An 11,537-nucleotide genomic window follows, 5' to 3' on the forward strand; every position below is an offset into this window, starting at 1 on the left:
ACATTCGGTGTTTTCATGGCGCATTCTTGGCTCTGTGTACCGGACCTTGGTGTCTAGCAGCTGCGAAGTTATGAAATAGATGCATGATGAACATCATCAGTGGCTCTGACCTTTGAAAAAAGTCGTTCTTATTCAAGGCAGCATGAAGCCATGTTTTAAAAGTTGTTGCCAATTTGCTGCACGACGTCGTTAAATCAGAGACGAAAATGTTGGCTTTGATAACGTAAACCGTTTCAAAATGATATCGAAATAAGTCGTGAAAGTGTTTCAAACTAATGCCAATGAACATTTGCGTGTATCAATATCATCACCGTTTATGAAGACGCCGAATGCAAGGTCACTCAACTTCAATATCACTAGGTTACCTCACGTCACCTGTGAGAGGTGATTGTTATATGCTTTGCTAAATGTTATAGCTATAAGCTTCAGCTAAATCTACCTTCTCCGCGGATTTACAAAACAAGCTGCGATGAGCTGGAAATCGCATGATTTGGTCTTGCTCCACCCGACGTGACAAAGCGGCCTCAAGAGACGGTGTTTAATGACATTTGCAAAAGTGACAGGTCTAGCATATACGTACCGTCATCACTGCTTTGATTTGATTCTTGTCTATCCCGCATGGTATGGGTCTGGCAGAGGGCCTCGCGCCCATGCCGGGAAGGCGGCCAAACACTTACGGAGGGCCTCACGCCCGTACCGGGTAATGTGGCCAAGCACATACGAGAGGCCTCACGCCCGTACCGGGGAAGGTGGCCAAGCACGTGCAAAAGGCCTCACGCCCGTACTGGGTGAGGTGGCCAGGCACGTGCGAAGCTAGCGTCGGACATTTGAATCTGGCATTGTAGGACGGCGTTTTAACTCGTGGCATGTTGCTCCAGCCGCCGTCATGCCGGGGATAACAGAATCGCTGCTGGACGGCGTCCTGTCGGTGCTGCCGGACGTGCGCGCCCTGCCGCTGCCGCACGTGCTGCTGCTGCTGCTACTGCTGCTGCTGTTGCCGCTGCTGCTGCTGCTGTACAGGGCGTCGTCCGGTGGCGGAGCGGGGATCGGCGGATTGCCGCGGCCCAAGCCTATGTACCCGCTCATCGGCTCGGCCCTCCTGATGCCCAGCGACATGACAGGTGAGGAATAGGACCGGTGAGAAGGACGGGCGATGAGGACTGGTGGAGAGGACCGGTGGGGGGGACCCATGGGAAGCACTGGTGGGGAGGACCAGTGAGAAGCACTGGTGTGAAGACCGGTAAGGAGGAGCACCGGTGAGGAGGACTGGCGAGGAGGACTAGTGGGGAGGACTGGTGGGGAGACCGATGGGGAGAAATGGTGGGGAGGACCGATGAGAAGGACTGGTAAGAAGCACTGGTTGGAAGGCTGGTAAAGAGGAGCACCGATGAGGAGGACTGGTGAGGAACTCCGGCGGGAGGACTGATGGGGTGGATCGATGGGAAGGACCGATAGGGAGGACTGGTGAGAAGCACTGATGGGAAGACTGGTACAGAGGAGCACCGATGAGGAGGACTGGTGAGGAACTCCGGCGGGAGGACTGGTGAGGAGGACTGCTGACGTGACAGGTTCCGGCTGACACGGCTTTGGCCCGGACAGGCTCGGTTTCGGACACAGAAGGTGTTAGACCGGTGACGCTGCGGAGTAAGATGCCGATTCGAACTGCATCTACGCGTTAGATGTTCTGAACGTCCCAGTGCTTGTTCTGGATTCCACTCCGCGGCTCGTCATATTTAGAAGGGTTCGTTTTTTAAATAGTTTGTGTGGATGGATGTGGATCAGAAATACGTGTTATAGAGCATTACCGGCATCTGCTTAGGCACCGTAGCCGTGATACTGACATACAAAACAAATTAAAATCTACTAGCGATGTGAGTTGTTCGGTGCAATAGCGGGGAACATTATTTACATACATAGGACACTAGTATTAGCCTCATTCCCCGGAACAAAACCAGGAGAATGGAGATGTAGTTGGGTTGATATTTCGGCAACATGCCTTTATCGGAACAATAGCAGAAGTGACTTCTGCTATTCAGATGAACTTCTGCTATTGTTTCAATAAAGGCATGTTGCCGAAACATCAACCCAACTATATCTCCATTCTCCTGTTTTTTTTCCGATGAATATGGCCATTACTATTGTCTCATTTATTAATGATGTAATGACAACAGTAATGTTATAGTAATACTAAATGATGTGTCTAAAAATAACGCAGGCGGCGATTACTATGATCTGCAGGAGAAAGTGGCTGAAATGGATGGAATAACATTGGAAAACATTTTCAGGGGAAGTTCCATTCGAAGACCGAACTATGACGATTCTTAATCCAAATCCTGATTTTTTTTTTAGAAATTCTCAACGTTTTGATGGGGTGGAGCAAGGAGTTCCAAGGATGTTTTCACTTGAAGCTGGGCTCCGACTACGTCATCATCAACACACCAGAAGCAGCCGAGGTAAATAACGTCACTGAGAGGATGTTTTCGTGAGATGTGGGGCGTAATCAGCCATTATTGTGCCTGATCACTACGTGATCATCACTACATCACTACATCCTTGTGCCTTCTGCTACGAAATATATTTCGAAGTTCTCAACCAATTGCGCGGAATCCTGCACTTGCTCGAAACCACGTGGTGCAACCTTAAGGGACTGTTCCAGTTTGCATGTGGTTTTGAACTGATACGACCGTCTTGAAGATCATTCGGTTGTCATGCTAAATGCTTGTTGCGTTAGTTCCGGGTCCGTTCTTTTGAGCTGTTGGTTTTCTGTCGGCCCCTAACCGTCAGTCCAACTCTCCGAGTGCCTGGCGTTGTTACAGGTGGTGTTGAGCAGCAACCAGCACATTCAGAAGGGCGAAGAGTACGACGGCTTGAAACCGTGGTTGGGTGACGGACTACTGATCAGCGCAGGTGGGCTCGAATCCCAGTCGTTCCCAAAATATTTGGTCATGAAACATACTTATTTAATCAAGTCGGGGGATGAAAAGGATTTCGTCAGAAATTGACTGCACCTATTGATAGTTCCCAGATAGACTATCAGCTTCAGAGGAGTCATGCGACTGTCCAGTCGTCTGAGCATCGAGAATCGCGGATGTGCGCGCCAGTACGGTCGCGCTACACAACGGCTACATACATACCTGGTTATGTAAAAGTGGTTGAATATTTAACCGTAAGACTATTGTGAAGGGCGTTGCTGGCCAGCGGTTGGATGCTGGCTTTTTGTTCTGGCTGCCATTCGTGGGTATGATTAACCATCTCGAGGAAAGATATTCTCAGATATTAGATATATAAGATATTCTCGATATATTCACACATAAAAACCCATGCTCTCAGACAGAGAAAGGGCTCAGGCGTCACATCGAGAGAAATGTTGATGGCTCGCAGAAGAGTGGTCGAAATAATGATCCTTCCCACCAGGCTCCAAGTGGCACAAGAGGAGGAAGATGCTGACGCCTGCCTTCCACTTCTCCATCCTGGACCAGTTCATGACGGCCTTCAACGAGCAGTCGAAAGTGCTTGTATCTAAACTGCGAGAAACGAACGGCCAAAGGACCGACGTCTTTCCCTACATCACCAAGGCAACGCTGGACATTATCTGTGGTGGGTTCCAAACGCTGGACATTATCTGTGGTGGGTTCCAAACGTGACCGTGCAAGCGCACGCGAGGTGATCTACCATGGGGTTCCTCGTTCGAGGTGATCTACCATGGGGTTCCTCGTTCGAGGTGATCTACTATGGGGTTCCTCGTTATTTTGCGTGATGACGTGCCATGAACCAAAGACGTATTACAGCAATTCCATGTCTTGTACCTTGGTTACGATTAATGACGTCTGAAGAGTCTGGGTGAGTTGAGTTCTCAGAACAAGAGATCCGAGATATTTGGCTGTAAGACGTCGAGTATACTCTGTGATCTCATGTCAAAGAAAGTGTCGCATTTTTGCGTGGCCCTATAGGTTAGAGAGTATCTGGCTGCGTGGTTATGAGATAGGAGAACAAAATAGTTGCTGGTTGTCGCCCAGGATGCTGTTCGTTCCGGTTGCATATCATGTGTGATATCGTAAGTGGTGCCGACACAGAAGCGGCTCCGACACCAGCGGGCTCCGCCCCTAGCGGGCTCCGACAGGTCGTCGGATGTCCTGCTGCGCCCTCTGCGCTGGGCGTGCTTTGCGGTCGGGGCCAGTAGCGGCATTGGAATGGAGGGTGGTCTTTTCCACTGTGCCAGAGGCCCCACGCTGATCTAGAGGCCCTCATTGACCCAGAGACCCTCAATGACTCGGGGGCCCTCAATGATCCAGAGACTCTCAATAACCCAAGGGCCCTCACTGACCCAGAGGTCCTCAATGACCCAGAGGCCCTCAATGACCCTGTGGTCCTCATTGTCTCAAAGATATCACTGGTCCAGAGGCATGTTCCAGAGGCTCTCTGTCTCAGGGGCCTCTCCCTCCTGCCCCAGAGGTCAATCCCTCACCGTCAGTCAGTCCAAGAGGCCACTCACTGACCCAGAGACTCTTACTGGTCCGCTGGCCGTCATTGTCCGAAAGACGGTCACTTTCTGACAGACCTCCGCTGTCACTAGGGTCCCTCGTATGCCAACGATTGATGCCTGCGCTGTCCCTGGGGTCCCTCGTATGCCAACGATTGATGATGAATAATGACGTGGGCAGAGTTCAAGCTTTCTGTGTTATCGAATTGTTCAACAATAAAATGCAAAAAGGTGGTGCAGGATGACTCCACTGTCAGTGCCCATAACATTAAATTAGTGATGGGAGAAACGAACTAAGTGTTGTTTATCGACGAGACAGCCTGGCTGGCTTATGTGAAAGTTGTCTTTCATGGTCTTTGCTGTCCACTGACGCGCTAATACCCGACCGACTTTCGGTGGATCGAAGTCCGTTCGCCTTGATGCGGTCTTCGCTATCTTCGCACCGGGCAGGGTTTCGGTGTAGTTTTTAAAGCGATCGATACAGTCCGACATAAAACTGCCTCCAGTATTCCGCATTGCATGGCAATTTCTCGCGGAATTAAAAAAAACCGGAAAGGTTCCAGAAACCTTCCCGTACTGTTCATGTTTTCTGAGAGAGGCCAGAGCGTGTATGGGGTCTGGGTTACCGCCGTCACTCTGCCCCGTATCCGCAGAGGCCACCATGGGGGTGCAGATTAAGGCGCAGCAGGGCGCCCGCTCCGACTATGTTCGGGCTGTGTACAGGTGAGGTACGCTCCAACTATATCCGGGCTGTGTACAGGTGAGGAACGCTCCGACTACGTCCGGGCTGTGTACAGGTGAGGTACGCTCCGACTATGCCCGGGCTGTGTACAGGTGAGGTACGCTCCGACTATGTTCGGACTGTGTACAGGTGAGGTACACTCCGACTATGTCCGGGCCGTGTACAGGTGAGGTACGCTCCAACTATGTCCGGGCCGTGTACAGGTGAGGTACGCTCCAACTATGTCCGGGCCGTGTACAGGTGAGGTACGCTCCAACTATGTCCGGGCCGTGTACAGGTGAGGTACGCTCCAACTATGTCCGGGCTGTGTACAGGTGAGGTACGCTTCAACTATGTCCGGGCCGTGTACAGGTGAGGTACGCTCCAACTATGTCCGGGCTGTGTACAGGTGAGGTACGCTCCGACTATGTCCGGGCTGTGTACAGGTGAGGTACGCTTCGACTATGTCCGGGCTGTGTACAGGTGAGGTACGCTCCAAGTATGTCCGGGCCATGTACAGGTGAGGTGCGCTCCAACTATGTCCGGGCTGTGTACAGGTGAGGTACGCTCCGACTATGTCCGGGCCGTGTACAGGTGAGGTGACGGGTCTTCTGATAGCTGATACTGACAACCGTCCGCATGATGTGACGCCTTATCACATCATGGGTGATAAGCTATCGGTCACGGGCCGCCGATTACAGATTCCGGATGCCGGCTCCCGGATCATGGATCCCAGATTCGGATCCCGATTCCAGGATCCGGATCCAGTACCCCAAGTGTCACAACCCAGATCCCAGATCCCGGATCCTCGAGGATCCCGGATCCAGAGGGATCCTAGATCCCGGGTCCTTGAGGATCCCAGATACAGAGGGATCCCAGATCCCGGAGGATCCCGGAGCCCGGATCGCGGATTATACCCGGGGAGGAAGGAGGAGGGACATAGCTCAGTCTGTGGCATTTCGGACCTCCGCGTGATATGCTCGGGTTAGTTTCCCGGCTGAAGACTGGGACGCGACCAGTCTTTCTTGGAGCTCGATCATAAATCAGTCTTGTAACAATTCCCATTAGGTTGAGGGTGCATGCCACGGGTCACAGGTACCGGGGTCACAGAAATGGGTCACATGTCACAGAGGCCACATAAGTAATGGGTCTGGCGGTTGACCCTGGTCCAGGTCACAGATGCAGGCGGCAGATCACAGATAACCGTTTAAGGTCACGGTCACGGGGCACAGAGAATGGCTCACAGATCGATTGATCACACAGATCACATATTGATTGACGCAGATCACAGATCGACGACGCGTCACCGACTCGCAGACATTCGATCATTACTGACCACGGCTTTAAGTGCGCATGTCGCAGATTACCAGTCGGAGGTCATGGTTCACAGCTCCCAGGCTAATGACCACTGGCCGGAGGTCATGATCCACGGGCTCAGGATCAATGCGGTGGCGTGGTGCTGCTGCGCCCGCTGTTTTCTGATCCATTCGCAGCCTCAGCAGCCGTGCAATGGCGCTCCCGGTGACAGCTGTGAGTCCAACCATTGTTCGGATTGTGTGGTCGCCCAGAGACAGCGGAACGTTCACATTTCAAAAGATAAGAGTCACCGAAGCAACGCTGGCATATCTCGAAGGCTGACACATTCCTGCATCTGGGCATGGAAGGAGGTGTTTCACATTTGCGTGAGGTGTCGAGAGACAACGTTTTTGAGATATTTTTAGAGAGAGATAATCATTCTCAGGATCATTGGTTACAGTCCACAGTCATGCCATTTTGAAGGCTTCAAACCCTCTTGTTTTTTGAGGCAGGCGCATCCCAACTTGTCCAGCCTATTTCGTGCCACCTATCTGAATGACACCCAGACAGGTATGACACGATAGAAACGTCATGCAAACGCCCCCCCCCCCCCCCCACCTCATTGGCATTATTGAACTAATGGTAGTGAAAGGCAAGGCCACTTTATATTCGTGTATATGTTTAAAAGCATAACTCATACAATTGAAAAACATGCAAAATAATGATGACAAAAATAATTATCAAAATTCATACAACAAAAAACAAATTATTATGACCTCGTTAATATAAGATGTACGTTAGTTTTCACGATCAGCCTCAATATGTTGTGTGTGAGTGTCGTTTTTGATACCGTTCTGCCGCCCGTAAATAGCTGTAGCGCTCTACTAATCAACGATGTTTTCAGAATGGGCGAGATCTCCTTTTTCCGCTTCTTGAAGCCATGGCTCAGAAGTGATTTCCTGTTTCGTCGGACTTCGTTGTACCAATCCCAACAAGAATGTCTAAAGCTTCTTCACGGGTTCACAGATTCGGTGAGCAATTTCCAAACTTTGGCTAAAAAACTCGACTGATGATCATAGGCAAAAACACGGGAGGCAACGCCCCGATTTCAAATGCCTTGCGTACGATACGCGCAGGAAGGTGTTGTGTTAAAATGACACATTCCGTCAGATCCTCCACAAAACACGTGGGCTGTTTAACATGCGTCTTAATTATTGTCGCAACACCCAGGATCTTTTCAACAACCAACTTGAAAACAACTTGTGTCAATCTCGAGTGACGTAGGGCGCATAATTTCAACCTGCTGAAACACCGTCACATTCAAACTGAACCTGACTACGAAACAGGAATCTGTCAGCTCTGAACAGCCTCGACACGAGTGCTGTGTCTGTGTGTGAAGATAAACAAGCCTTCATCACGCAACTTGACCCGCGCAGCTAATATGTTATGCTGAAGGGCTTACGATCGCGTTCGCAACTGGTTGCCTCACCGAGTAGTGCCAAAGCGTTCCCTGGCGCTGCCTGTCTGCGCAAGGATGTTTCTTGCTTAGCGAACAGCTCACATCATTGGTGTTGTTTTCTGCGTTATTGTCTTATTGTTTCTGACTTATTATCTCTGCCCGTGAGCTGCCGTGCGCACGGTGTTTTCACCCGCAACATGTGATAAGCCGCTGGGTTGTGGCTGACCGGAGCGGTCTTGATCAGGTGATTCAGTCCAGGAGAGAGGAGCTAAGCAAGTCAAAAGACGCGTCCGAAACTCCACAGACGTCACCACAAGGTACCTGCAGCGTTTTTATAACGTAACATATCGACACTGGCTTGCCGCTCTCACAAAAAAATATCGGCTCAAGTGCGGTGCCTCTTCCATCTCTCAGTGCTGCTGTGTTTTATCGGGTTCAACAAAACGCGTTTAAACAGAGATCGTGTTCCATGTGTCGTTTGACGACTCACTGTTGTGCTTAGATTCGTCGTTAAGCGTAGGTCACCGAGGCCACGGGAAACTCTTAGCCCTGTATTCATGTGACTGGAGATGGGAAGCGGTATTGCCCTGAAGTCTTAGCCCTGCAGCACCGGGAATTCAAACGTGCGACGCGCGTTTCGAATGCCGCCACCCATAGTACGGATTTCCCCGTCCCATCTAGGAAATGCGGTGCCTTTGACGGGGATCGAACCCACCCGAGGCCTTGAATCAACTCGACTTTCTTCGACCCTAGCTATAAGCCGCCATCGGCGCTTTGACCGCTACACCGCTACCGTAGCGGCCCGGCGGTGTAGCTAAGCAGCGCCTTGCTTTGCATTCGGGCCACTTGGTTTACTGTCAGTGCCACGTTCAGTACAATGTGAACCAACATAGGCTTACACCAATATGGACTCACATTCCAGTAAATACACACCTTGGACTTTGGCTCCGAGCCATTTCGAAGTACAATTCCCTTATTTCGCGGTCTCTTCGTACGCTGATCTTCGCCTACATGTGCATTGCGATAGAGTAAGTCAGCAATTTTAAGTACCCCCCTCTTTTGACGGGGCTGGATCACGATCCCAAGCTGTGATGATCCACCAAAACCGCCGTCTGTTGGCTTATAACGATGAGGCTATTCGGCATTGCGTTAAGGGCATCACGCGCGACAGTCATCATTCAGACCCTGTGGACAGGAAGCGGTTGGCACTCTGGGTCCGCTGCTTGCGGCTTCCGCCGACCAGCAGCCGTAGAATGAGCTACGTGGTAGCTGACGTTGGAGGTCCTCCACAGGCCGGAAGCGGCTGGCGCTGCTGGACCTGCTGCTGGCCTCCACCATTGACGGCCAGCCGCTGAGCGATGCCGACATCAGGGAGGAGGTCGACACGTTCATGTTCGAGGTGGGGGTGATCGTATCTACCGGCGGATTCATGCATGCTGTCGATCGTATGTGTGCTTGCCGCCCCTCCCCCTCCCGCCCCCGAAGATCGGGTATGTAGGAGGATGTGCAGGAAGGAAGCTGTCCTCCACGGACGTGGCGTTCTCGTCTTGAGGTTCTTCTGTGTGCATTCGCATTCTCAGCTCTACAAATGCATCGATAGCTTATCTACGTGAAAAGAGCACGTCTGGATCTCAACGCAATTTATTCAGTCTTACGTGCCGGACTGACGGCTTACCTGGACATGACGGCGCTGTTGCAACGTTACAACGTTACCCTTCACAACGTCTTGCACTTCGGAGGCCCTTACTCTTCGGCGCTGATCCGAGTCCCCGCGATCTCGGATACTGAGCAGCTCCGTTCTAAAGCAGCTCCGTTGAAGACGATTCCGTCTTGAGAAAGCGAGACAGCGTTGTCAAAAGACCGCCCCTGCCCGCCTCCAGGGTCACGACACAACTTCGGCCGGCGCCAACTGGACCCTCTACAACCTGGGCCGGCATCCCGCATACAGCAGAGAGGGCCTTCGAGGAGGTGGCGGGATGTCCTGGTGCCACGACCGACCGGTGAGAACTGTGAGAGCGTTCTCGGTCGGACGTCGCGCAGTGGCCTGTGAGAACATTAGAGAACCAGGTAATCAAATCGTTCTGTAACAGTCGGTGAGAACCGCGACCACCTTTGAGAGGATTGTGAAACAGCTGGAGAGAGCGTGTGCATTGTACTTGATGCTTAGTGAGAGCTTGAACGGGCCCATTATCTTTGGTGAGAGCACTCACAGATCGGGGGGGACCGGGATGGGCCGGGAGGAGCAGCAGGCAATCCGCTAGGTATCCGTTAAATTCTGAGGTGATATCGGGAGATGTTCTCGGGCTGTCATGTCAGTGAAAGGGTGTTCAGGCCCTGTAATTATCAGTGCATGGTGCAAGTTATCCGACAATCTAAGCAGAAATATAGAGCATATCATGATAAGGGGAAAATCAACACCCGGGTGATCTTGTATATCACAGCCCTTTTATTCCTGATTGCGACTTGGCGATATCGTTTGAATGCCTGGTACCAACCGACACGAGCGTACGATGACATTCAAATGAATGATAGGATTATCTTCTTTTTTCTCGGAAAAAAGTTGGCTAGATAATTCGTAGGAGCATCTGAATTTGTTGGAAGCATAGGCAAGTGCAGAAAAATTGCTCTGAAACAATTGCAATCACAGAAAATCCCTCGGTGACCTGTACGACCTCAGGTCGCGTGAGGCTGCCGCCGGCGAAGACACCGGAACACCACACACCACACACCAGAACACCACACATACCCGAACACCACAGTTTCACGCATCCTTGAGTGGCTGGTGCATCAGCAGCCTGTGTAAGCCACGGCTAGAGGGATTTAAAACGTTCTCCGATAATAATTAGAAGACCGCATGCGGCGTGAGGTGAGATCAATTGTCCTTGAGAACTGGGTCGATCCAGACACAGAACCCAAATGTAGGTCGTTTGTGTTTTGGTTGACTCGATGTAATCTGATGCATGCAGATCAATGTACAAAGTTTGGCGTGAGTCAACACAAATTTAATGTAATTAATAAAATTTGATTCGATTGATAAAATTTAATTTAATTAATGAAATTTAAGTTGATTAATAAAATTTAATTTTATTAACCAAATCTAATTTAATCAATAAAATTTAATTTAAATAATACAAGTTAATTTAATTAATAAAATGTAATATAATGCACACGTCCTTAATTCTGTCGGTGATCGGACATACCACTACCAAGCCTATCTGATCTTACATATACACGGTTTCCTTTCGGCGTGAAAGGAGGTGGCCATGAGTCAGGCCAAAGACCATGAAAACGGACAGGCAGGGTCATAGCAAAAGCAAACAGTTCTGTGCCCTGAAGCTATGTGACTGGTGACCACAAGGCTCCTTCATTCTAAAAGCCGTATTTGGTAGCCCAAAAAACTTCGATGTCCGCCGTGGGTCAGATCAACAATTAGTGGAGCACTTTGCTAACTAGGTTTGGTTATTTGTAAGTAGTCGCATGCTTTAAAGGTACGCTGCTACTGATTTTCACGAGGACTTCACCATTCAAATCTTCATAGTTGCCTTCGTTCATGCGATCCATTTTATCATATGTCAAGGGCA

At 50.5% G+C, this 11,537-nt stretch overlaps 1 protein-coding gene across 1 annotated transcript in view; it reads left to right on the forward strand.

Annotated features, from left to right (window-relative positions):
* Window positions 1–987: 987 nt before the first annotated feature.
* The window catches only part of LOC119092231 (cytochrome P450 4c3), a 12,018-nt gene continuing 1,468 nt past the window's right edge, over window positions 988–11,537 (forward strand). The window contains exons 1-9 of the mRNA XM_037215208.1: window positions 988–1,121; window positions 2,350–2,453; window positions 2,817–2,907; window positions 3,415–3,597; window positions 5,134–5,203; window positions 7,402–7,528; window positions 8,201–8,273; window positions 9,249–9,355; window positions 9,837–9,956. Coding sequence (XP_037071103.1) covers window positions 1,073–1,121; window positions 2,350–2,453; window positions 2,817–2,907; window positions 3,415–3,597; window positions 5,134–5,203; window positions 7,402–7,528; window positions 8,201–8,273; window positions 9,249–9,355; window positions 9,837–9,956 — 924 coding nt within the window. The 5' untranslated portion in view covers window positions 988–1,072. The remainder of the gene's footprint in view (window positions 1,122–2,349; window positions 2,454–2,816; window positions 2,908–3,414; window positions 3,598–5,133; window positions 5,204–7,401; window positions 7,529–8,200; window positions 8,274–9,248; window positions 9,356–9,836; window positions 9,957–11,537) is intronic.

Source organism: Pollicipes pollicipes, unplaced genomic scaffold, assembly GCF_011947565.3.
Source record: "Pollicipes pollicipes isolate AB1234 unplaced genomic scaffold, Ppol_2.1 Scaffold_1600;HRSCAF=1878_pilon_pilon_pilon, whole genome shotgun sequence".
Classification (NCBI taxonomy): domain Eukaryota; kingdom Metazoa; phylum Arthropoda; class Thecostraca; order Pollicipedomorpha; family Pollicipedidae; genus Pollicipes; species Pollicipes pollicipes.